Genomic DNA, 25,999 nt, shown 5'->3' on the forward strand with positions numbered 1-25,999 from the left:
AATCCAGTGCAAACAATTAATATAATTAACTCCAAGAAGGCTAATAAATAATTTATAATTCCTCCCAAGGATAATGTCAGGTTCTCTTAAAAATTATCTTTTATATTTATATTTTAAAAATGTAGTTTAAATTTATAGAGGCTTTCACTGAGCTCTCTTATATTTATTATGCTCCATGAGGAAATCTGAATTAGTAACTACTCCCATTATAAATAGACTAAGGCAATAGAAAAGAGTTAAAAACATAATTTTTACAGGAATATATCAGTCTATCTAGTTTTGTTAGAAGGTTAACCAAATTAAGGCAAGTACAAACCCTCTGCATTAATTTGTGGTGTAGATACGGCAAATAAAAAAACATTTAAATGATTACTTACATATCTGAGGTAGATATATCGGATTTACACATTTCTCATTTTATGTACTTACACACATATAAAACAAGATTGTTCTCTCTATATATCTTCTTATTCAGATAAATCAGAACTTTAGTGATCTTACAACTCTCCCTTAACTACAACGAATGCAGTTTTGTTAGTGAACCAATCCATGTTTGAAGACTGCGTGTGCTGTGTGTGATCCCCATCAGTGACTCAGGATATAAGGAAGCAATTACTCAGATCTCTGCTCCCATTGTATTGTCTTGTTCTTTCATTACTGTTGCATTTGCAAACAGGTAGTGGGCTGCTTTTATTCAGAAAGTCATTTTTAAAGTGTGTTCAGTATGAAAGGAAAGCAGAATTGTAAAATAATCATCTTGTCTCGTGCCTGCTGAGAGTATGATTCCCCATTGCCTTTAACTATATCCCTTTTCCTTGGTTAAGTTATTTGTTTAAAAAGACTCAGAGCACCTCAAATGGCATTCTGTGAGCATTCAATTGCATTATGGAAAGGGACTAGCTAGAGTATTAAAAAAGTGCATGTTGTAAAGATCCCGAAGAGTGAAGAAATAACCCACCACTCTCCACCCTTGTCCTGTTGGATCTGCACGACGTGAAAGACAAGCAGGACTTCCAGCCTCGGGGCCCTAGGCTCTGCTGTGCCAGAAGAATGAAAAATAAGTTTACCATTAAAATCTGGTGCTCTTGGCAGTGATGGGATTCAGGCATGCTACACCAAAATATGGCACCTTGGCATCCTGAATATGTTAAAACGAAGCAATCTGAGAATCGGCATGTGAAGGAAGGGCTTTCTGATCTTCCTCTCAACAGGCCATATAACCCTCATGTGAGCCGTCCCTCACTATCCATCCTTATCTCCAAGACATCAAGAAGAGTTTGAACAAATGAACCTTGCTGTATCCCCTATTTTCTACACATAGCTTCTAACTTTTTATGCTGTCACAGCTTCCCATAATTCCCCACTCTTCACCAAACCTACCATGAAAACAGGGTTAAGCTTCCCTCCCTTCATTTCCTTATGAAGCCTCCCCATCGCACAAAACTTGTGTTAGAATATATATATTTATATACACACACATATATGTCATAAATGCTTTTCTCTTGTTCATCTGTCTTTTGTTAAAGAGCTTTCACCTAGAACTTAGAAGGGTTGGAGAAAAAGTTTCTTTCTTTCCCTACAGCAGCAGAGGATGCTCATGGATAACAGTATATGTGAAACAACTTGATGCAAGGCGCTTTCCGTAAGACTGAGAGAATGGAGGAGTAGAGACCCTACCAGTGGCTCCGGTGAAGACCCCAGGCACGGCAGTGGGCTTTCCGCGGGGAAGAGTGGGGACCGGATAGGAGACTGATGGGAAGCTGAAGCTGCTGCCGGGAAGCCACCTGCCCTCAAATGGCCATAGAAACTGGGGCAAGGGGAGCAGGGGAGTTCATGACCTTACAGACTTCTTCCTAGGACACCGAGAGGCCTCTAAAAGTTTGTGCAGATCCTAGGAAGAGCGAAGGGAAATTCCAAAATGCAGGAACCAAGATTTTCCCTCTGATCTGGTAGGTGTCAATTTTGAATCCATTTTTTAGCAATGAAAAACTGTACCATATTTAGACCTCCAGGTTGATACTGAAAATTATACTCATTGCTCTACGTTTGAGTTGGTGTACCATGGCTCAGAGTTCAACTAAGCATTCGAATAAGTACAGTAATCAGACCATCAGGAGGATATGAATGACTTTTTAATTGCACCAAACAAAAGATCCTTTTTCTGATAGTGATCTCTCATTCCTCTTAACTCCAATAAACACCTGGAACTAGTTTATTTTACAGCTGGCTTCTGTAGCATAAATTATGAATAAGCATTTTTTTTCCTCACACCATTGCCCTTCAAACAAATTTCAATTAAGACCCGCTCATCCACCTGTGAAATATCTCCTGCAGGTCCCACACCTGTAGGTATTAGATTCATTTCTCTCATTCTCCCTCTTTCTCTCTCTCTCACTGTACTGCCAGACTGCCAGAATGGCTTGTTTCCTTAGAGAAAAGAGACAACAACGAATGACATTAGCAGTGTGAGGGGGACAGCTGGGACCTGAGGATAAGAACAACCTCTCCGCTTCATACATACCCTCCCCATGCCCTCCCCTATGCCCTCCCCACACCCCCCCTGTAACTAACTGTAAGAAACAACAGCTCTGATAACTTTGGAGGGGCAGGTGCTGTGGGGAGGAGACATGGAGCTCAAGAGACAGCAGTAAAGGTCCCCATGAGGGTGTTGAGAGCCTGCAGGCAGCTGCTGTCATAGAATACATCAAGCAGGGAGATGTTTATAATTATTTGGATCTAAGTTGTCCTGCTTTCTCCCCTGGTTTCCCTTTTACTCCTTACTGTTCATTGCAGCCCAGCAACTCTTTCCATTTTCCATATAAGGGGGGATGGGGAATAAGTTGAACATGGTATCTCCAAACTGCATTTGAAGATTCAGAAGCTGATCACAGGATTCTTCACATGTTCCCCGAGTGTCTGGGGGTTGTTCTGCATTTGTGCCAACAGGAGCCCCTTAGTTAGGATACCCATTATGTGGTGAACCTCAGGGTCAGCCATGATTCATTGCTTGCATCCTCAAGATTGCCCTGTCAATTGTTATTGTCACATCCATCACTGCTAATAATCACCTGTGGCTTCTTTGTAGCTAGAGTCCAAGTCTACTGTCTTCTGGAAAACATCCATAAGAATGGGTGGGTGCTAGATGAGAAGATACTTCCCCGACTTACAGTGCCAGTGGCTTGGCCATTATGCAATCTGACATTCTTGTGGGTTCCGTGGGATGGCTTGTTTAATATTTCATGTTTATAGTCTGGGGAGTGCCTCCCTCTGAAATCATTCATTGTATTTGTTCTTTCTTTCAAAGTTAAGTCAGAATTGACATAAACCTGTCATTCTTGTTTTTCAAGATATTTTCTGTCTGCTGACCTTTAGCATATTGAGGATTTGGCATTGTGCCAAAATACATATTTTAGAAATGACAGCACTCCTATTTCTTTTCTTTCAAGTAGGAGTTGCCAATTTGGGCATAAGCTTTTGTAGTTTCTCAATAGTCCTCTTGGCTTTCTTCCTTGAGTCCTTGGCCTTTTTACAAAGGGCATGGAGCTTACTGTAATCTCTCCTTTTTCAAAATATACTTCTGCTTGATTAACATGTCGTTTTGGTCCCAAATCTTGGCTAAGTCATAATGCCTCAAGACTATGACTAACTCTTCTCTTTCCAACTCTTCTTGTTTTAGTGCTTTTGCTTCTTTTTCTGAGGAAGGTCTTCCTCCATTGGATCTGGTTCCACCTCATTATTGGGATGAAAAGTTAAATGAAGTGCCTCATTTCTTCCTCTTAACCCAAACCATCCAGGTCTACTCTGAGAAAACACTGAAAGGTGTCATGAACTGGGCAGCCTATGATTTTGTATCCAGAGCAGACCATTTGCTATATTTTCTCTATTAGTCTGCTGTAGGCAGGACCTCTAAGCAGTGATCTTATTCTAGGCAGGGCAAGGCAAGCTTTTTCTGTAAAGAGCCAGAGTATATATTTTAGGCTTTGTGGGCCAGGCAGTCTCTGTTGCAATGACCCATTTCTGTCTTTGCAGCATAAAAACAGCTAAAGTGCAGTACATAAATAAATAGATGAGACTGTGTTCTCATAAAATTCTATGACAAAAAATGTTTGCTGACCTTGGCCCTAGGGTCACTCTCCAATTTCTGGCACAAACTGGGCATGCTTAAAGAGTTCATGAATTTCCTATCAGTTAAGTTTCTATCTTCTGTCAATACTCCTTGAGCTGGAAAAACTTGCTTCCTGTTATAAATCCTTTGTATTAGTTTTCTGGGGCATCTGTAACAAACTGGGTGCTTAAACAATAGAAATTTATTATCTCACAGTTCTGGAAGTTGAGGTGTTGGCATGGTTTGTTTCTTCCTCGGGCTGTGAGGGAAGCATCTGGGCTACGTTTCTCTGCTTGACTTATAGGTGGCCATCTTCACCTTCACAGGTGTTCTCTCTGCAGGCCACCCTGGGTGTATCCACATCTGCCTCCCAATTTCAATTTTATAAGTCATATTGAACTAGGGCCCACCTAATAACCCCATTTTAACAAATATAAAGACTCCATTTCCAAGTAAGGATACATTCTGTGGTACTAGGGGTTAGGATTTCAACATACACATTTTCAGGAACACAATTCAAGACATAACACCCTCCTTAAAGGTTCACTTGACTTCAAATGGTCTCAGAACTGAAGAGTTTCAGCTTTCAAATAGGCCTAACCTCAATGAGACCTCAAGTCGATGGTTTTAAGACCATTTTGTCTGGAAGTCTCATTCCTTAAAAGTTTGCAGTATGATTGCTCTAGAGCTCATGATTCTGGACAGTCATGTGATTGCCTTTTAGTAACACTTTAATAGGCCCAAAATGTCCATCACGCTGGACTTAATTTGCCTATTCTTTTAGTTTAGTCATACATTCCAAGTCTAACCTGGGAACCAGTTTCATTTTTGCTCCTTAAATCAAGATTTCAGCATCACTTCAGATTCAAAGCCTTGCCCCATCCCCAGCTCAGGGCTGACCTAGTTAAGAAAATGTAGTTTGAAACAAAGAATATGTCAATTGTTTGTTTTTCTTGTTCCTCATTGCCACTACTTTTAATTCCTTTAAGGGAGTGAGGAGTAATGGTAAGAAAACCTTGCTTGTCTTTGGTGCCTTTATGTTAGTTCTTCCATTTTGGGAGTGATTTAAATTTTGCTACTTTTCACTGGGTTCACTTAACTCAAAGGAAATATGGTCCCTTAAGATACTAATTTTTGGCATGCTAATGAAGCTATTTTAAATTTTGAATTGTAATTATTTTAAAAGCTTTGAGTAAAGTTTATGTCTTCTATATATATGAATTTCCTACTAGTATGACTTCCACAAAAACAGATCAATGTGTTTAATAACATTAAAGTTGGTCAAACATGATCCTAATTGCAAATATGCTGTTAGACACCAGAACCACATATTCTGTCTTTGAAAGTTCTTTTATTTTAAAATCATACATATGTAGGTATACTTTTTAAACTAGTTATAATAATCTATTCATGAAATGATAATTTAAAAAAATAACATATATGTGTATAATAGATCTTTATGTTCTTTGTATATTTCATTTGGATTTATGTACTCATCTATCATATCAGAAGCCTTAAAAAAATACAGAATGTGACTTAGAGATTCCAATTTAATTTTTCTGGTGTAGGTGCCTGTGTATAGGCATTGTTTTAAAATTCCTGCAACTAATTCTTTATGTAGTCACATTTCAGGAGGCCTGGAATTAACCCCCTTAATAAAAACAAAACAAAATAAAACAAAAACTGACATTCCTCACCTTTAACTGAATTACCTAAGGTCACAGAAGGTAGCATACTTTCAACTTAATATAATATGTAGGTATGACTATTTGTAATTTAATTAGTCCATTTAAAACATTGTAGGACAGGAATAAAACATGTGAAATCATTCTAAAGCAAGATTAATACATAACTATAAAATAACTCTACATTGTTTTATTGTTTTTCTTTTTTATAAATTAAAGAAGAAAATAGAAGACATTCTATGGCTTGACTAAAAACAAAGGTAAATTCAAAAGATTTTTTTTAAATGACATATATTAAAGAATATTTTCTAATATAAAATTGTTATATAAAAGAACTCAAATGTTGAGAAATCTTCTGCATCCGTGGATGTTTTATTGCCCTTGTCTAGCTTGGATTGACACATAGTCTACAGGCACACACCTGATCATCTACATTTGCTCTCTTACAACACTAAACTATGTTTTCTACCTTTATCTTGTATCTACCTACCACTTCAGCATTTTATTAAAAATAATAATAATAATAATAAAGGGAGAAATGTGGGATCCACATATAAATCAAGTATAAAAATCAAACGAATATTCATATTTGACCTGATTGTTTATGGTTCATAATGCGTGATCAAAACCGAAAGTTTCTTTGATGACTGCACTTGCACTGTTCACCATGTAACTTATTCACTATGCAAGAATTTGTTCACCATATAAGAACTTGTTCATTATACTTTAGAAGATTGGAGACTGTTGAGAATTAGGCTTGGGGTTGATTAATGATTGTGCATTGAGTCCCCTATACAGAATTTTATTGTTGTTAACAACCATTTGATCAATAAATATAAGATATGCCCTCTCAAAAAAAAAAAAAGAACTCAAATGTTGATGGTTTTGTTTATCAGGTGCTAGTGTATATCTCTGATATGTATGCCTTGGAGGAAATGTATACATTCATTAGATAGGAATGTCAGTGTCTAAAATTCAAAGTCTAAATATTTCCTTTGAGTATCAAAAAAATATTAATTCATTCCATGATTAATGTTTATTGACAGAATATTATTAGAAACTTTTTCATTAGAATGAAAGACTAGTTTGCTAACATATTCTGCTCTAATTTTTTAAAAAATTGAGTATTCCTTTTTAAAATACAGTTTAGTTTTAATTGATTTTCTTTCCTTGAACTAGGGAATTCCACTTCCTGCTTGTTATACTTCAACAGCATAAGATACAATTTGATATAAAGGAGAAAAGCTGAATCAAACTTCCCTTTATGATGTAAGGGAGAGTGTAGTATAATTGATCAAAAGCTATTGTGGTAAACTGTGTCGTAGGTTTGTTTGCTGTGACTGCTATATTTTCATGACTTTTTCTTCTATTTTTTGGTCTGCAGGTATAGGAACAAAAAGAAAGAATTATCTCTGTGTAAGTTAACCCTTTAAGAAATGTATTTATTTTGAAAGAATTTATATTTGAGATCTTTTCTTCCATAGGTATATGAAAAGATGAAACCTCACAACCTTATTAAAAGGCTGCATGAAAGGCTGGTTTAGAGGCATCATTAGACTGCTCTTGTGATTAGAAGTCCTACACTAAAATTTTGACATACTGTGACTGTTCATTTGAGAAATGCAAACTTTCTTTAAAAAAATTAAAAAAAGGAATTCTATTCTCATATTTAAGAAACAAAAATAAAGAAAAAGGAGAAAGGAAAGGAAAAGGGGAAAAAAATGCCCTCCTCAACTATATACAATGTTTTTATAGATTGGCAAACATAAAATCGGTGCTGATTGGATTATAATTAGTAGTCTAAAGTGTAGAGATTCCAGCTGTGTCTGTTGCATTTGTGTTTTGATTATTTGGAGTCCTGGTAATACCAAGAAGATTATAAGCAACTAAAATGAATTTGTTGGGCAAGATCTAATTGTTAAATTGTCCTAATCTTAATAACTGTGGTACTAATGTGGTTGGGTTTTGACTGCTGTTGTTGGCAATATTGAATTGAATTGTGGCAACTGGAATACTCCTTAACTGGGATTGATGCTTACGTCCATAAATTCTGAGACTGTAGTTCCTTGAGGAACTAGTTCAAAATTTCATCAATAGATAAATAATCTCCAGAAGCAAACCAGTGAAGCCAGGACTTATCACTTTCATTACATAACATATAGAGCACTCTACCTCAAAATTCCTAAGGACCAATTCTGGTTCTTGTCATTAGAATGAAAAATGGTCTTGCTAACATAATCTTCAAAAAAAATATATTTTCAAATAAATGTTCCTTCTTTTTATGTTTAGATTTAACAGGTATTTTTTTTTCTCTTGACCCACAGAATGCCATTTCTTGCCTCCAGTACTTCAGGGAATAAAGCACAATTTGACACACAGAAGCACACTCTACATACTAAGTGTCACTAAACAGCATTGGAAAGCATGTAGAGTATGAGGAGTCTGAAAAATAAGTGGTAAAAGGGTTTTCTATGGAAGCAAACCAGAATTTAAAATGCCAGCAAATTTGCATTGAATTTCTTATTTTCTTTCTACCTCTGAAGAATCTCTCCTGACTTAGTTTCAAAGGCAGCCAGGAACCCCAGCTATGTGAGTGTTAACTGGAAGAGCTTTAAGATGAATCCACTCTCCCTAATTCTGGTCAGAGTTGGTGAGAGAATCACCAAAGCCAGAGAGAGTCAGTGGGGGAAATCTTGTAGGTTTCTGATTTCTTTCTTGTAGGTTTCTGATTTCTTTCTTATAGGTTTCTGTTCTCTTCTGTGGTAACCAAGTCAATCCTGTGACATTGGGGGCAGTTATGACAGCAGCAGCTGCATAGGCACTCAGATAACTGAAAAAGAAACCTTCCCTCTAACCACAGGAAGGAAGGTTCTAAGAATATGGGGTAACTGGTTTTTTTATGATCTCTCTGTCCTCTTGCCTCTGGCCATCAGAGGAAAGCATACTCGTAGGAAATGCATGACAAAACGATTAAAGTCTCAGTTTCCCACCAGAGGAAAATGAAGGTGGGCTCCTGGAAGCAGGAAAGTGTTAGGTCTACTGGAAAGAAAGAGCTTTAAAAAAATGATCAAATAAAGTCACACATGAACTTTTGAGCTGATCCCTGTACTGTGCCTGTATGGATCTAACTCTAAATAGTCTAACAAAACTTTGAGAACTGAACCCAGATCCCAAATTGGTGTTTGAGTGGCACACACACAGGACAGATCCAAATAACACTTCAAAGCCTTTGAAAACTGAATTGGCATCACAACAACTATCCACACAAGGTGGGAAGGAACTTGCAAACTGAACTTATCTGCATAGATTGTTTGCTAAAAAACAAAACAAAACAAAAAAAGAAACAAACAATAGCAATATTCTTCATAGGATTTAAAAACCCACAAAGTCTCATAAGAAAATATTCAAAATGTCCAGGATGCAATACAAAGTTATTCAACATAAGGAGAAACAGAGTAATCTCAACATCTCTTAATGGAAAAGAAGATCAATGGACATCAACTCCAAGAGAACACAGGTATATTGGATATTGGAATTATCAGAAAAGGACCTTAAGGTAGCTATTATAACCATAATCCCAGAAGGGCAGACACTCTTGAAATGAATAAAAAGGTTGAAAGTTTCAGCCAAGAAACAAAATATTTTAAAAAGAAACAAACTGAAACTTTAGAACGTAAAAAAAAGGTAAATTTCATTAGAAATTCCTAGATGGACTAAAGAGCAGAATGGCAGTGACAGAACAAAGAGTCAGTGAATTTATAGACAGTACAATAGAAATTATCCAATCTTTACATAAGAGAAAAAAAGAGATTATAAGAAAATGAACATAGTACAATGAATATATAGGCAATACCAAGAAGTATATTGGAATAGCAGAAGGAAACAAGAAAGAGTGGGGTACAAAAAGTGTTTTAAGAAATAATGGTTTAAAACGCCCCAAATTTGTTAAAATATCTGAACTTACATCCCTCTAAAATCCAATGTATTCCTAGTAGGATAAACTTAAATAAATACTGCCAAGACATATTATAATCAACTGCTAAAAATTAAAGAATTATCTTTTTAAAGCAAAATTATCTTTTTAAATAAAAATATTATTTAAAGCCAGAGAAAAACAGCCCATTGCCTGTGGGGGACTAACAATTTTAATGACTATTTATTTCTCATCAAATTTAATGGATTGAAACAAAATTTTTAAGAAGTGACTGAAAGACAATGCTCAGTACAGATTTCTTTATCGAGCAAAATTATACTTGAAAAATGAAGGCATAATAAAGACATTCTCAGATGAAGGAAAACTAAGAATATTCTTTACCAGTAGATATGTCTAAAAGAAATGCTAATGGAAGTTCTTTAGGATAAAGAGAAATAGTGTTAGAGAGAAATTTGGATTTTTAGGAATGAAGGGAAAACAACAGAAATAGCAAATATCTAGGTAAATGTGAGACCATTTTCTCTTCTTTAATATTTCTATATATACATGATATACATTTTTAAATATTGAAAATAAAAATAATTATATCTGGATTTTCAGTGTTGATAGATATATATGATAATTGTATCATTGAGAGGAAAGTAGAGAACTAGCTATATACAAACATACCTTATTTTATTGTCTTCAGCAATTTACATTATCTTAAGGTCTTGAGTTCCATAATCTGGGAAAGCTGGCGTCCAAAAACAAATCCAATATAAGCTCCAGCTGGCTCTAAATCGCTTTCACGCTCTCCTTCTCTCTCTCATAAGTTTTTCTTAATGCTCAGTCATCACTAAGCCCCAACCTTCTTTCATTTACTTTTTTCCCTTGTTAATTCTTCGTTTCACAGCAAAAGTTCTCAGAAAAATACTCTAGATAGCCAGTTTCTAATATTTTACTCTTTCATTTATACCTAGGAAAATGGTTTCCCCTCCCTATCACTTCAATGAAGTTGTTAAGGTTACTTAATTCTACTCTTTTAACTGCTAAATTGAAAGGCTCATCATAAAACTTCCATGATATCTGATGCTGGCGAGCACTCTCATTTCCTTTGAGTGACTCTATTCACTTTCTTTTTAAAACACTGCCTTTTCTTGTTCTTCTATGCCTCTGACTCTTTCTAAAAGAGTTCTCATTTTTTCAGTGCTTTAAATTGTATTTTTACCAGCCTCTTTTAACTCTAGGTATGATGTCTCGATAGTATCATTCACACCCACAGCTTCAACTACTACCTAAATGCTGATGACTTTCAAATTTCTGTCTTCAAACTAAACTCAACTGCTTGCTGTGCCCTAAATTCCACTCCATTCTTCCTCTGTAGAAGAACAATTGATAGATTCGCATATGGCTTCCAAGCATGAAAATGGTATTCTACGCCAGTTGTCCTTCCAGACAGATGGGGCCATGACCAAAAAATGGGCCCATGGCATGTAGGTGGGTAAAGTATGTGCACATATGCACTCTTTTTTTTTCCTTCTTTGACCATACCTGTTCCCTACTGCTTGAAACACAGCTGCCAAATTCTTGTACGCCAAGGTCAAGGCCATAAATGGCAGAGCAACAAGAGAGAAAAAACTGAATTCCCTTAAATGAAGTGTTACCAAATAAGCTAATTATACCAGTAAATGTCTTATGCTTTATTTGTCCTACTTAATAGCTTAGTCAATGAGTAATGAATTCAGGTTTTTCAATGAGTATTTCAAATATTTCGTGAATGTCTTTACTTTTTCAACTCTGATGCATTTACTTGGACTTCCACAAGATTTCTGCCAAAATATTCTAAATTATTTCCTTGATTCTATTTTTGTCTGCTTTAATATGATTCTACATTGTTTATAAAACGATATCAGTAATATGAATAAACAATTTTGTTGTCTCAAGCTTAAATATTTTGCATAGCTATGTGTAAATGCAGAGTAAATTTCACACTACAGAGTAGTTAAAACTGTCTAATTCTTCAGCCTTATTGCGTTACCCATACCCACCTGTTTTGTCTTTACCCTAGTATATCATTTGCCCTTTTGTCCTATTTACCCTGTTATATATCCCAATATTTACTATTTACCTACACCCACCTATTTACATGATAACTTTTGATCATGTAAAACTATTCTTAGAGATCAAAGCAACTATGCTTTCTCTTGCTTGTGTCTTTACCAACACTGTCCCTTCTGAGGGACAAGACCTCACTGGCTGCCTCCACCCTAGGGTCTGTCTAGATGACACCCACTCATACACAAAGGAATAAAACAGTCCCTACTTTCAGGGAGTAGATAGTGTAATACAGAAGAAAAAAGAATATTACAAATAAGCCCATGAAATTGCTGACCAGAATTGCCATGAAAAGTTAAAACTGTCTGTAAGATTAGACTTTTCACTAAGAAATGCTCTTGGTTTTCTTAGGCGAAGTAGATATTTAAGTCATTAAAATCACATAATCATAAATATATGTCTTTTTATAGCTGAATAAAGCCTTTATGTAACATAGTAGTAGCTCTTGTTAAAGAAAGGGTTGTAGTTTGTGTCGAAAAGAATACTTTCCCATATTTCATCACTGATACCTGACACTTGTTACTGTCTTCCGAGCCTAATGGTGGCTGAACTGACAGGGCTCCCTTATGTTACATGGAACCCTGGAGACAAACAAGTATAACAGTTTCTATGCCAGTTGTTTCTAACTGAGGCTGATAGAACAGTCAGAGTTATTACTATTATAGATATTATTTGCGTAGCATTAAATTTAACTTACTAAACTTAGTTGGCAATTTACTCATCTTTACTGCTATGTGATAAAATCGAAGGAAGGAAATATTTGAGTATGAAAGGAACAGTGACAGAAACAGCATTGCAACAACTTTCTAGGCCCAAGCCAGAGCCACTCCTGCCTCAGGTGTCAAGTCAGCAAACTAAAACTTAGAAAACTTTCTCATCCCTGTTAAATGTTTCACTTAACCAGAGAACAGGATATCCAGTCAGCCATTGAAAATAAGCTCTGCTCCATATGCTTATTTCCTATTCCTTCTTTCCCCAAACAACCATGACTCTGCTGTCCCAGCCAATCGGGTATTTTCTATTTTTCTCTTCCTTGTTCTTCATCTTTTATCCTATAAAAGCTTCCTGCTTTGCACCCCATTTCACAGTTTTCTGGACTCTTGGGAATGGAGATTTCTCACTTCACAAGTTTGTGTCACCTAAATTGTGCTCTTAAATAATTTTTAAAAACTCTTTGTTTAGAAGGATAAATATAATTAAAACTAAAAATCTTCCAAATATAATTTACTGATAAAACTTTCTTTGAATTAATGATCTTGTATATATAGCAAAATAATTGTAGTGTTAGTAGATTACCAGCCACCCGTAGCTGGGGAATGAAGAATCTTCTAAAACTGGATTGTGATGATGGCTGTCCAACTATACACGCTAAACATTTCTCACGTTGCTCTCATCTCTGCCCAGACACCATCTCCTGTTTCCTTTCCATGTGCCCCGGATGGAGTAACACTACTGCCACCCTCCCACCCCTGCCACTGAGAGAACACCTAAGAGTAGACTATACATGACATTTTTTGTAAGTGTGTCTCCTCACATTTGAATGAAAGTTCAGGTATATGACAGCCCTGCTCTTTAGTTCATGGGTAAACTATTCTGAGAATACTATCTTAAGTGAGTAAGTGCTTAATGAACATTTGTTGAAGGGATGAGACATCAGAGCAAGAAGCATCTAGAGTGAGAACAGCGAGAAGAAGAACTGACCCAACCTCTATGACATGATCACAAGTGATGAAGAACTGATGTCCAGGTGCCCTGCAGAGCCTCTGGTTTAGTGACTCCCAGGTGGAAACCAAGAATTTGTAAGTTCTGGTAAATTCGCTGAGGATCCTCACATGGCTGGGCAGGAAAGCATATACTCTGGCAGTAATTTAGAACTCTTGGGGTTAATGAAGTAAATTTTTGTATCATCCATAACTATTTTTTGAACAAATGAATTTTTAAAATTCTTCTTTGAATCAATTCATCTTCTTTCCCTTTACATTTCTTTAAGCATCAGCAATAATGTATCCATGATTATAATTTTTTAAAGCTATACTCTATTTCATATGTAATTAAAACAAATGTTACACCTACAATCAAAACACAAGAGTCAACTCTTTTAAGTATAAGAAGTGATTTATGTACAATGCTATCTTTACCTGGATATTGATTAAATTATCTCAAAGCTTAGAAGAGTCTTGTATTGATCTGGCATCAAAAATCCCAATTAAAGTTAAAAGTTTACAATAAAAGGGCAAAGAAACCAACATTCTGGCCCCATCCTAGGCTCACTTAGCATAATCTCGTTTTCATGCTCAGGAAGACTTTAAATATTTTAGAGCAGTTATTTGTATTTTAGAGGAACTGTGACTTTAAGAGTTTGATTTGCTTCTCAAAATACACCCAGCAAGAAAGTTGGAGCCAGAAATTCACAGTGATTTCAGACCATACTTTCTCCCAGGACAAAAACCATGAGTTTTGTTAGTTGTTTATGTCACAAATCCATTGAGCTGGGAATAGGAGAGCTGGATTAGAAAGCAAGTTTCAGGCATGGGGAGAACTATGAAAAAGGTAACTAATAAATATTTTTTGAATGAAACTGATGCAGGCTGAAAGTCATGTAAACTAAGGAGTCTTAGGGTCAAGAACAGAAAAAGTGATAAAATAAAGATAGCACTTTAACTGTCTGTGTACTCCTTCATTCAATAATCTTTCATGGAAATTCATAGTTGGCCCCTACCTCAAATCCCTAATGCTGTTATATAGAAGACATCTTAAGAAAAGATAAAGAAACCAAAACTCCCTAATACATCACCTCCAGTGTCCAGAAAATAGTCACTGCTCATAGATGTATGTCTAGATGTGGCCCGTATTTAGTGTGATTTTCTCAAGACCTCTCAACCTAAAGTGCAGCCACCATGGACCACTGGCTTTTCTTCTAAGTTCTTCTGACATACTTTTACTTTTATCTGTAAAACCACTATTAAAAAGAAAACCACAGGTCCCAAATGGAGTCACTTAATGCTGGGCCACATCATCAAACCAGGGCTTAATACCTAATCTAATTACAGTTTCAACCTCCCCCAGAAATGTAGTCTTAACCAGTCAGTCAAGAATTGTCTGGTCAGCACCAATGAGGAAATCTGCCATGTGGCTCTGTCCATCCTCCAAAGGCTGATGAGGTAAGCCACCTACTAAGATCCCCACAACTCCCTCCTAAAGGAAGGTAAACTTGCCTAAAACAATCCTTTCTTTTATTTTGATAATTGTCCTGCCCTGTTTCTGACTATAAAATCCTTCTATTTTTGTACAGCTCATTGCAGCTCCCCTCTACTTGCTATATGGGATGCTGCCTCATTTATGAATCCATCAGTGAAGTCAATTAGATCTTTAAAATGTACTCAGTTGAATGAATTTCTATTATTTTACACCATCATGCACCCTTACTTGAAAGGTTTTGTTAGTATTTTTGTTTGCTTATTTTGTTGTGTCTGTTTTTCTTATCACTCATGACAAGGGAATAAATAAGACATTTGAAATTGTGCAGAAATCAGAACTTTCAATAAATGTCATGAAATTCTGGAGCTGCAATTCCTGATTTACAGCTCTCATAGCGTGCTGAGAAAGTGACTCAAAGTTCTGTGGCGCTCCAGGGATCTTCTGTCATTCCCTGAACAAGGAGCTCAAACCTCCCAGGTAGCCAGTGGCTGGATAACATACAGGGGATGGTGCACCACAGCTGACTGGTCTCAAGTGGGTCATGGGTATTTCTGAGGACTTCCACACTGTGTACTGCATGTCACCAGGACCCTTCCTTCCCATCACTGAAAGAATATCCCTGTATTTAATTTCCTCATTTTTCACACATAGTTTTTTTAAATCCCTTAAGATTAAAATTAAAAGTGCCCTTTCATTCTAAATTCTGGAAAGACCTAGATGTTTCTTCGGTGATCTCAGATTACTTCATTTACAGCCACATTTTATCTGGTCTCATAAAGCTGTCATTTATTTGAATACTTATTTCAATTTATATTAAGAAACTTTAAATTAGATATAGGGTTATCTCTGATGTCATTACAGGTGCCATCCTGTGTTATATAATGATGTATATACCAAATAAGACAGTTATATGACTCAATCTCATCTTCAAATCATATTAGCTGGTGTTCTTGGGTTATGAAATATCCAAAATTGTACCTTCCTCAAGTAATCTGAAAAAACACAGAAATTAGATTATATTTTAAAGTATGTGAAACCCATTTTGGTGGGTTAATTCCTTTCAAACTGTTAACCTTTTTCATTGATGTAAAATGCAATATCGCCAAATAGGAAAACATTTTCATATTTCTATACCTGTGCTATGTATGTTTTCTTTTGTTTTGATCTTTTTAAATAGTGTATCTCTTAAACTAAGAAAACAGTCAGCTTACTGTACTTTTCTTTTTAAAAGTATTATATATTACTTAGTCATTCACTGTTTCTTTCTTCTTTTTTTGGTAAGTTTTATACATGCCATCTTTACGCACAGCATGCAAAGATGGCTATTCATATAACATCCTTCCTAATATACCCAAGTTCCAAAATACTATTCTCTCTTAGATAAATATCATGCTATCATAAACTAGGTGCCACAAAATAAGAGATTCTAATACTGTAGCGAAAAGGAATTGTTTTGAGCTCTAAGTGCTTAGAGAACAAATAAATGCATCCACCTATAATTTTAATCAGTCACTCTATTGTTCAGAGTAGATGACAGGATAAGAACGCTGTAAGTATTTTGTTCAGAAGAGGGGAGGAAGCATAAAGAATCTGAAGGTAAGGCAGGCTGACAGTTTGATTTAGCAGCATTAGGAACATGCTGTTTTTCAGACATGATTACAATAGCTGTATTAGGCAACAGAACAATGATTTTCAAAAATTTATGATAAACACATACAGAGCAAAAATAAAATAATAAATTGATTAATAAAATTAACCCTTTCTAGTATTCTTACTTAGAGGCAGATCCTGCATTTTGGGGATATAAAAACAATCCCTAAAAGGCCTCAGTTTATCTTCCTCGTCGAGGCGGAGGGCGACCCTCTCATCTGTTGGGTGACATCTAAGTTCAGAGGCAATACGTCGCACTGTGTCAGCTGGTAACTCAAGAGATGAAGGCTCCATTACAAGGTGTTCTCTAAAAATAAAAAAAAAAATTAGAAATAATCTAGCCACAATCATTATTTCTATATAGTAAAAGAAACTTGGGGTTTTTGTTGTTGTTGTTTGTTTCTTTCCTTCTTTTATTTTTGGAGGATGAGGCGTTATTTATGTAGTCACATTGGAGCGAACAGATTGACCTTATTTAAGTGGAGCTCAGTTCATATAACCTGAGATATTGAAAGTGCAGTTGTGACAGTGACGTCACTTACCTTCTTAAGGATACATAGGAAGAACGTTGCCTTGTGCACATATATTAAGTAATGTTTTCTTTCTTTCTCAATAAAAAGCTACACACTTTGGAATTTGTTTTGCCTGGTTCATCTACTCCTTCCACCTCAACCCACACACAGTGCGGATCAAAGAAGAGTTACGTGTCTGTTCTGTAAATTTAATTTCTTCTGCTTTATTTCTTTGACCTCCTTCTTTCTCAGTTGCCACCAGTCTCCCCTAATAAGCCATTCTTTATGTTCCCAGATAGGATACTAAGCTTTATCCAAGCGTATCTTTATAGCTTTGTTACCAGTAAAGGCTTCCAATTGCTACGATCCATGCTATTGTACAAAAGTCAGTGATTTCAACATTGATGTTGAAAATTCTTTCAATATCTGACCACACTAGATTATTATTTGTCCTCTTCATGAAGCTTTTGATTTTTCTTATGCCATTCCATTTGCCTAAAATGTTCTCCTTCCCCTCCTACATATTCAGATCCTAGTCACCCTTCAAAATCCTAGCTCAAATGTCACTCTTTTTTTCATGAGGCCTGTCATGATGACTCAGCTAAAAGTAGTCTTTCCTCCTCTGAATACTTGAAACCCTTAGGAGCATATCTCTAATGATAACTGAAATGCTGCCAAGACTATGGAACATATGTGAATAGGAAAAAAATCAAGCGTTCGCTATGCCTGCAATTTGATTCTACATGGGTCCCTACCTACAGCTTTTCAATGAAGGAACCTACTTTTTGAACAGAGAGGGCTGCGTCTCCACTGCCTGACATTATCAATTGCCTATCACAGTTGATTAGATCTCTGTTGGACACTTGACCCACTAAAGACAATGCATTGTTTTATCAATGATCTGTGAGTGATTTGCTGTGAAAACTCTAGCCAAACAGTCCTGATAGTGTTTAGCTGAGCATATAATCAAATTCTCTCAGGAATCTGAGCTGTGAGATATAGTTATTCATTCAGTTAGAAACAGGTGCAAATATTTACAAGAATTACAGAAGTGATAAAATGGTTGAGTCTAGCAGTATTGTCATAAGTGACTAATTTTTTCAGAGACAAACAGAACCAGTGATTGTTAAAGCATGAAGTGATTCCATCGTCAAGTAAAAATCACTTACTCACATAATGGCAGGGATTAGAATAGCTACAACTCCTGAAAAAGTGACAGGATAAGCCAGTCTGGAGATTCACTGAATCCTTTCTTGAAACAAACTATGTGCAAGTCCCAGATGCCACCTACTTGGCTGTTCCAAGAATCCCATTCTAAGAATCCTCTTTTGCCTATCAAGTGTGTCATTACTATAAATCCATTACTTAACAATAACTTGATCAAGTTGCTGGTCTATCCTACTAACCTGTATTCTACCCGGGGGCTTGAGTCTTGTTTAATTTATCTTTGTGCCCAACCCCCATTCCTGAGCGTGCCTTTTACATAAAGCATTCCCTGCAAATGTCAATTGAATAAGAATATACAAAACAGCTTGGTGATTTATTTGACATGATTAATGACTATTACCAGAGGGATGCCCTCCTCATTCCAGTCACATGGATGATAATTAAAGGAACATTTTCAGTGAGACTCAGAAGCAAGATAGCTTTTGCCTTATATTTGGGGCTCTCTTTGGAGATTCAACACTGAGAATTCACTGGGGTTGCCTCTAAATTCTAAATGGGTTACCTAAATAAATATACAGATCAGTTTGCTACATTATATTCTCAGTAAAATCCAACTTTCTTTATTAAAAATAAAATATTTTCATATTGAGTCACTAGGCTTCTCATGTTTGTTTCTTATTTAATCCTTGTAACAATCTTTAGAGGTTGGAATAATTTTCCCCCATTTCAATACCAAACTCTGGAATGAGCAGCGTAGAAACACAAATGGAATAGAAGGATCAGAGAGCTCACTTTCTGGGCTGCACTTTGCCTGATTTGCTGAGTCAACCACGCTTGTCTTTGACAGAATATGTAGACTTGAACCTCTCACTCTATTTTTCCTTCATCTTGCTTCCTGATTTTTAAAAATGTTTCTTTGGCTCATTCCCTTTTTCTTCATTAATTTCTTTTTTAAATCTCATACTCAGTTTGCAAAGCACCAAAGGCTATCAATCCATCTGCTCTTTTTAAGCCAATACAATCCCAGCCAGGCAAAGGTTAAAGTGGCTGCTTCTACTTCTGGCTAGTCACAGCCCAGGTGTCACAATCTCACCCTCACTGATAGTGAGATACCTGCTGTGACATAGTCTTTCTGGAAGAGCACACATGGTTTCACCCTCCCAACATTCACAGCTTATAAGAGAAGTAGATACAACCCTTAGTGCCTGCAAAACATAGTGCCGTCACTCCAAGTCACTCCAAGGAAGGAAGTTATTAACTCACAATAATTGCAGTTTAGTTATACACTCATCCCACCATCTAAGACAATTCTTGCTTTGCAAGCCATAATTGTATGCCTTGTTTGGGTGTAGCATTTGCAACCTAACTGACATGTTCTTCTTCTGAAATGAAGATATTCAAGTTCAAAGATTCCAAGTTTTGTAGTGCACATATTTAATGTGAATTTTATTAAGATGGGCAAATACACATATGGCCTTAGGCAAGTCATTTAGCCCTTCTGTGCCACCATGTTATATAAAACTAGCCTAAATTCTACTTTCTTCAGAGGATCAGGGTTAAAAGCAAATGAAATTAATTAAGTAAATGACTTTATGAAGAAATGAAAGATATTCTCACTTTTTTTTTAATATTAACACCTTGTGATGGAAATTGCCATTTGACTCTCAGATTAGCCTTTGGAATTTTGTAAATTGTGTTTTCATGGTTTTATTTAGATGATCATAAAAAACTGTTTTTAAAGAGTCATGGAATCTCCTTGTCACCCAAGGGTTAAGTTAGTATGAAGTAGTTAATCTTTACACAGTGTCAGGTTTTATGCCTGAAATGAGCAAAGTATATACAAGTTCAAAGTTTAGAACCTGGAAAAGCAAATCACAGAAAAAGTGTGTAGCTTTTCATTGAGAGATTTTTAAAAAATGTTATTTAATATATATGCACAGAGCAACTTTGCTTAAATGTGTTATTGTTTGAGAAATGAGTGATGTAACTGTCACAACATTTCATATCCAGGATTATATGAATTACCCTCTGAGCTTCACATAAATAAGATCAGTACATTTGCTTAAGTGTTACTACCTAAATAACTCCCCCATTGCCTCACAATAAAAGCAGGAAAGGGGGAAAAAAATCTTCTTTTAGTATACAGCAATGTGTCAACTTTCCATTCTTTGGCAAATATTTCATAAAATTAAAGGGAAGAAACCTGCTCAAGAAATAGACATTTTCATTTCTCTAACTAAATACTCAGTATGCCTAGTAGCATCATAAAACAACTGGAATTACCAGAAAACAAAGGAATTAAAGCTTACTTAGGGGAGTCAGAATCTTAATCTCATTTTACCATTTAAACTCAAGTAACTACAGGTTAACTTTAATTAGTCAAATAAAACCATCTTTTAGTAGGTTTTAGTACATCTTTTAGTACTGCAGTGTACTGTTGATATCAGTTATTTTTCACTACATTGCTAGCAATACCTTCCTTCATTTAACCAAAATTTTAAAGGTAGGGGCCAATAGGGAGCTCTGTATGAATTATGAAGATAATTTTTAGAGGAAAAAAAAAAAGAGAGAGGAGAAACTGGCAGAAGAAACCTTAAGGCATTATGACAAGATCCTAACAGAGAGAATGATTTGGGAAAAAACACCGAATGGGTATTTTTGTGTAGAGTGTATGTTAGTGTCTCAGTGCTTACCGGCTAGGATTCCAATGGGGTCCACAGCTCCCAGGCTGATTGAAGGAAAACAAAACCAAACAGAAAACACACCTCTTACGATTTAGCTGAAATTTATAGGCCAGAACTCTTGGTGAGAAATTCAAGGCACTTAAGCTTAGACTCCACCCTGTGGGAAATTTGTGAACTAACTTGAGCTCCTCCCACTCTGTCTCATCTGATTCTAAATATCCAATGACTGACATACATCTAGGCAAAAATCCTGCTCTTCTCTATTCAGACTCAGGAACTCTGCTTAGGGTACTTTTCTCCCTAAGCAGTTTTGCCCTTTGGACTGTGATAAACACTTCCTTGCCCTCCAGCTAACTTGGATCTTTGGCACGTAAGCTTTTTCCTATGGCGTAAACAGAGTATCCATGTTTGTGTGAGCTGAGCAAATGGAGCTAAATTCCAAAATCTGCATTCCTTCCTTGCTTTGGACTCTGGAATACACTAAGGCCTGGAGTAAAATTCTTTCCCAACTCTGGACAAAAGGGAAACTTGGATTATAAGGCAGTATTACACTGTCAAATGCATTGTGAGTTTCTAGTCTGAAGACAGTTTGACGTCTAACAGATAAACATTCTAGTCAAAAGTTTAAAATAAATTCCCAATTCTAGAAAATGCTTTATTATCCAATAGATGTGTTTTAAAAACTCTTAGGTCCCAAATCTAGACAGTTAACAATCCAATCAAGGAAGAAAGAGAGTTTGAAGATAGTGGAAACTGGCCTGGGGAAATGCATACATGCAAATTTTTTCAATTAAGCTTGTGGGCTATTTATTGTTCTATCTCCTTAACTTCTTTTTTTATGCTAATACCTGAGTTTGGGTCTTTTGGTGAGTATCCTTTTAGGCATAAAAAATGAAAGCAAAGAGTTTCAGAGTTAAGACTAATAATAGAGATGGGACCTGAATAACTGAATCATTTTTGTACACTTACTCCTTGTTGAGCCCCCAGGTAAAGCACTATTTGATTCAATCATCTTTACCATGTGTTTGCTATATAACTGGACAATTTACCGTGCTGAGGCTTAGTGTCTACCAGATGGACATAAAATTTCCTTCCTCACAAGTATACTGAGATATAAACAATGCATGTAGAAAGCCTGTGTACCAATACGTGTAAGTCAATAAGTGACACATTATTTTTTTCTCTTTTCTTCTTAATGTAACCAGACAAAAAGTACTTCCCTCCAGTCTTTAAGAGAGGGGGATAAAACACATGAAACTACTTTAATACAAATAACTGGACAGGGAAAAGAAAATGTGTTTCATGTAATCAATCCCATCCCATAAAGTAAACAAAGTATCCTTATTTTATTAAATTGGAAGAGTAAAATTTTGAATTTAATCAGGGTGTCTCGAAAGTTGTATGTTTTTCCCCCTATTTTGCTTATTTCTTACGCTGTAAGCCCTTTAGATGATTTGCCCAGTTCTAATATCAAGGAAGTGAGCCTGAGGGTGGAGTCTGTCATTTTTGGTAGGAGAATCATATTACTTTAACTATTGACTATGGATAGAAGTATAGAAATGCAGGTAGAGATTGATACATCAAGGTCTTGCTTTCACATTGCTTTTTCTAAACTCTTTTGATAATAGTGCTAAAAACCATTCTATCAAAATATATTAAAAACTATTGTTTCACATAGTCACTTTTAAAGAACTTGCTTGGAGATCTAAGCTACATTCCTATTTCCTGTGTTTTATAATCCTCTTTGTTAATTTGTTATCTTGTATGAAAACTCAAAATTCAGGGGAGTAAATTTTAAAGATCTTATTGGCTTTATTCAGTGATTCATGAATTGGGCAGCAGGCAATCTAGCAGATTCAAAGGTGCTCTGAGGGGCTATACAAAATGACCGACTTTCATAGGCAGAAAAGGGTGAGAACTAGGAAGTTAACACTGGATGAAAAAAGTAGATTGGCCTTGGTAAGGTCCCTTTCCTTAGGAATGTGGCAGGAGTCTATCAGGCAGATTACCTAACTACTGCTGATCAGGTGATTCCTGATTGACTGGTGTAAGATTCTGGGACAGCCAAAAACTGTAATGAAGCCTCAAGTCTGGTGACACTGGGCTTAGCATCAGCTGCTCCATTTGGGGTCTCTTGTCTTATTTTTAACACATCATTCATTAAAAAAAAAAAAAAGATTAAACATACTTTTGCACCAGGCACAAAGCTAAATGCCAGGGACATAATTGTGAGCAAAATTTTCATAATATTCACATAAGCCCTTAAAATATAAAGGGATTGTGAGATATGAAGCCATGGAGGAAGTTCTGAAAGCAAGATCCACTGTAGGGCCAGTGATGGAGGGAAAAGAGAACAGAGGGAACTTCCAACCTTTCTTTTTTGGAGACACGAAGAAGAAACGTGCCACCAGGATAAATTATTTTATCACTTCAGAGCGGTCTATTAATATGTATGTCATCTTGCCTACGATGTGATACATCTCTGAGAGGCAGGAGACTTTGATTTTATCACCCTCTTGGTTTGCCCATGAATGGAACTAAAAAGATATCTGTTGATTTAGTTATTTTTTTCCAAAATGATTCAGTTCCTTCAATCAAAATAGATGGTTGGGGATATAAGGAAGTTCTGTTCTCCTGAGGGGTAATTCTTAAACTTTGAACTTATTCTTATTCTTCAAGACTTGTTCCCCAGGGCAGGGGCCAGAGCCTGGCATACAGTAGACTTCAGTGCATGCTTATTATGTCATGTCAAATTCAATTCAGGGTAGCAGACTGCTACAGTAAGGATCCAGGGCTACAGATCCACTTCTGATGCTCTAATGCTGAATGTTCAATAAGTAAAAGTCGGTGATGAGTTTGAAGACAAAGACACTGCTTGGTAGCCAATCAGGTCCTACTATTACGCACTGCCTAGAAGTAAAAGAAAACCTCAACCTGGGGCCAGTTGGGGAAGAACCGATAAAAAGCTGCAGTCTCAAACTTGGGTGTTGATGGGTAACAGAATAAACTGCCCCAAAATATTACTGTAGGAGTTCAGGACTTGCAACCACAAAATATGCCTCTGTGATATACTGATTGTTTTGATATGTAGGCACTTGAAAAACAGCAAATGCAGGGAGAGGCTTTCTCTGAAGTCCCCTTATCTGCCTAAAGACAGACCCTCCAAGGAACTCTGTTATCATCCCCACCCTGGGAGTTTCAGCAACCAGAAAAGATAGTCTCTTGTCACAGGAGAGACTGGAAGTCTCCACCACACCCAGAACTTTGTTACAAACTATCATCTCTCTCACCTGTTCTTTTAAGGGGCCATTCTCCTAAAATCCCTTTACTCTCCCCTAAGAGGCTTTTATACCTCTCTGCTTTCTCTGTTACGATTGTAGTTAAGCCGGAATGTTAAGCTGGTGGGGGTGCAGAGGTGGAGGGTGAGGGGGTTTGGATTTACTCTTTTTTCTCTGCGTATCTCTTAAGTATACAGGAGGTATAAGTGTAATAAACTTCTGCTTGCTTCTCTCTTGCTAATCTGTCTTTTATAGTCCTGTCTCAGCTAAGAACTCAGATAGATAAAGGGAAAATTATTTTCCTCCAATACAGTATATAGGAAAATGTCACAATCTATTTTATAAATTAAAAACTTTCTAGAAGCTCACTACTCACAAGAGAGGAAAATTTAATCTGAAGCATTATTGAGACCCTCTCTTCTTCCAAGAGGGTGGTGGGGAATTTCCAGATATTTTAACCCACAGCAAAATACTCAGGGACTGCCTCTTATCTTCATTCTCTCCTTCCCTTCTTCTCTCTGTTCTCCACCACACCACCCTGCACTCCCAAGCACTCTTTCCTCTTTCTCTTGGGGTGAATCAGTATAACGTAATAGAAGCTTTCCCAAAAGCCAAGCCCAGAGGTTTTCATCAAGCAGTTTCTATTCTGGACAACGAATTAATGCATAATCTTCTTCAGATGGGTAGGGAAATATGTAAAGAAGAGAACACACACACACACCAAAACTTCTCTGTCCTCTGCTCTGTCCTTCCCCTTGCCTTCCCCCCTGCACGGCTCCCCCTTTGCCTTCCTGTGCCTTCCCTCCCTCTCCTTGTTCTACCCCCCTTCTCCCTTCTCTTCCCTCCTTCTCCCTCTCTTCCACTTTCTTCCACTTCTCTCTAACGTCTATAGCAGGGAATGTAAAGCAAATTAATGTCCCAATGTATCATGAGGCTGTATTTAGATAATCTATTCTTTTCTTCCTCAAAGGAATATATTCTGCTTATCAGAAAAAAATTTCCCGGTAATGGGCAGGGACTTTTCTACCCTCTATATATAGTATTTTCAGTTTTTCTGAGAAAAATACACAGGCTCATTATAAACAAATGATATTAGGCAAGTTGGTGATAAAATTCATTTAGAAACTAAAATTCCTATAACCCATTCACTTTTTCCTGCATCAGAATTTGTCCCTCATTGTTAAATTCACAGAGGTATTGAAAGCTATCTACATGCTGTGTTCTAGCAAGGGAACCATAATAGGTCTCTGTTAAATGTGTTTGCATGTCATTTTGCCCAAATGTCTGTTTCCCTGAAGAGCTGGAATTAACAGTAATATTTTTTCTCTGTATTCAAATAGGAAGTGGCTCAAAGAATCAAAGCTGAACTACAAAGAGTTGATACACTGTACCCCTATATCTCTAAATATCAGTGTGATTTCCTAAGAACAGGGATGTTCACTCACATAACTTCAGGATACTTATCTATATCAGGAAATTTAACACTGACATGACAATATTATCAAATAAATTGAACTTGAAAATAAGGAAGGTAGTAGAAGGTAGAGTTCTCATATATTACCTCCTCAATATTAATTTTTCCAGTCAAATATCTTGTCTTTACTAGCACTTCTGTCCAATCTGTTCCTTCCTTATGTTTTATTGTATAGTATTCTGATACTGATTCTTTTAACTTTTTGACTCATTTTCTTT

General features: G+C 36.4%; 1 protein-coding gene across 3 annotated transcripts in view; it reads right to left on the reverse strand.

The window, feature by feature from the left end:
• The window catches only part of KYNU (kynureninase), a 101,795-nt gene extending 80,588 nt beyond the window's left edge, over positions 1–21,207 (reverse strand). Inside the window, exons 1-2 of one of the 3 annotated variants that reach the window (XM_036912739.2) lie at positions 21,039–21,099; positions 16,792–16,971 (exon numbers count right to left, since the gene is read on the reverse strand). In XM_036912739.2, the coding sequence (XP_036768634.2) occupies positions 16,792–16,960 (169 nt within the window). In that variant the 5' untranslated portion in view covers positions 16,961–16,971; positions 21,039–21,099. Of the gene's footprint in view, positions 1–16,791; positions 16,974–21,038 lie in introns of all 3 variants that reach the window. The other 2 variants (XM_057505631.1, XM_057505632.1) reach the window with 2 other exon arrangements.
• Between the last annotated feature and the right edge of the window lie 4,792 nt (positions 21,208–25,999).

The sequence above is a fragment of the Manis pentadactyla genome, chromosome 8 (genome assembly GCF_030020395.1).
Source record: "Manis pentadactyla isolate mManPen7 chromosome 8, mManPen7.hap1, whole genome shotgun sequence".
Taxonomy (NCBI): domain Eukaryota; kingdom Metazoa; phylum Chordata; class Mammalia; order Pholidota; family Manidae; genus Manis; species Manis pentadactyla.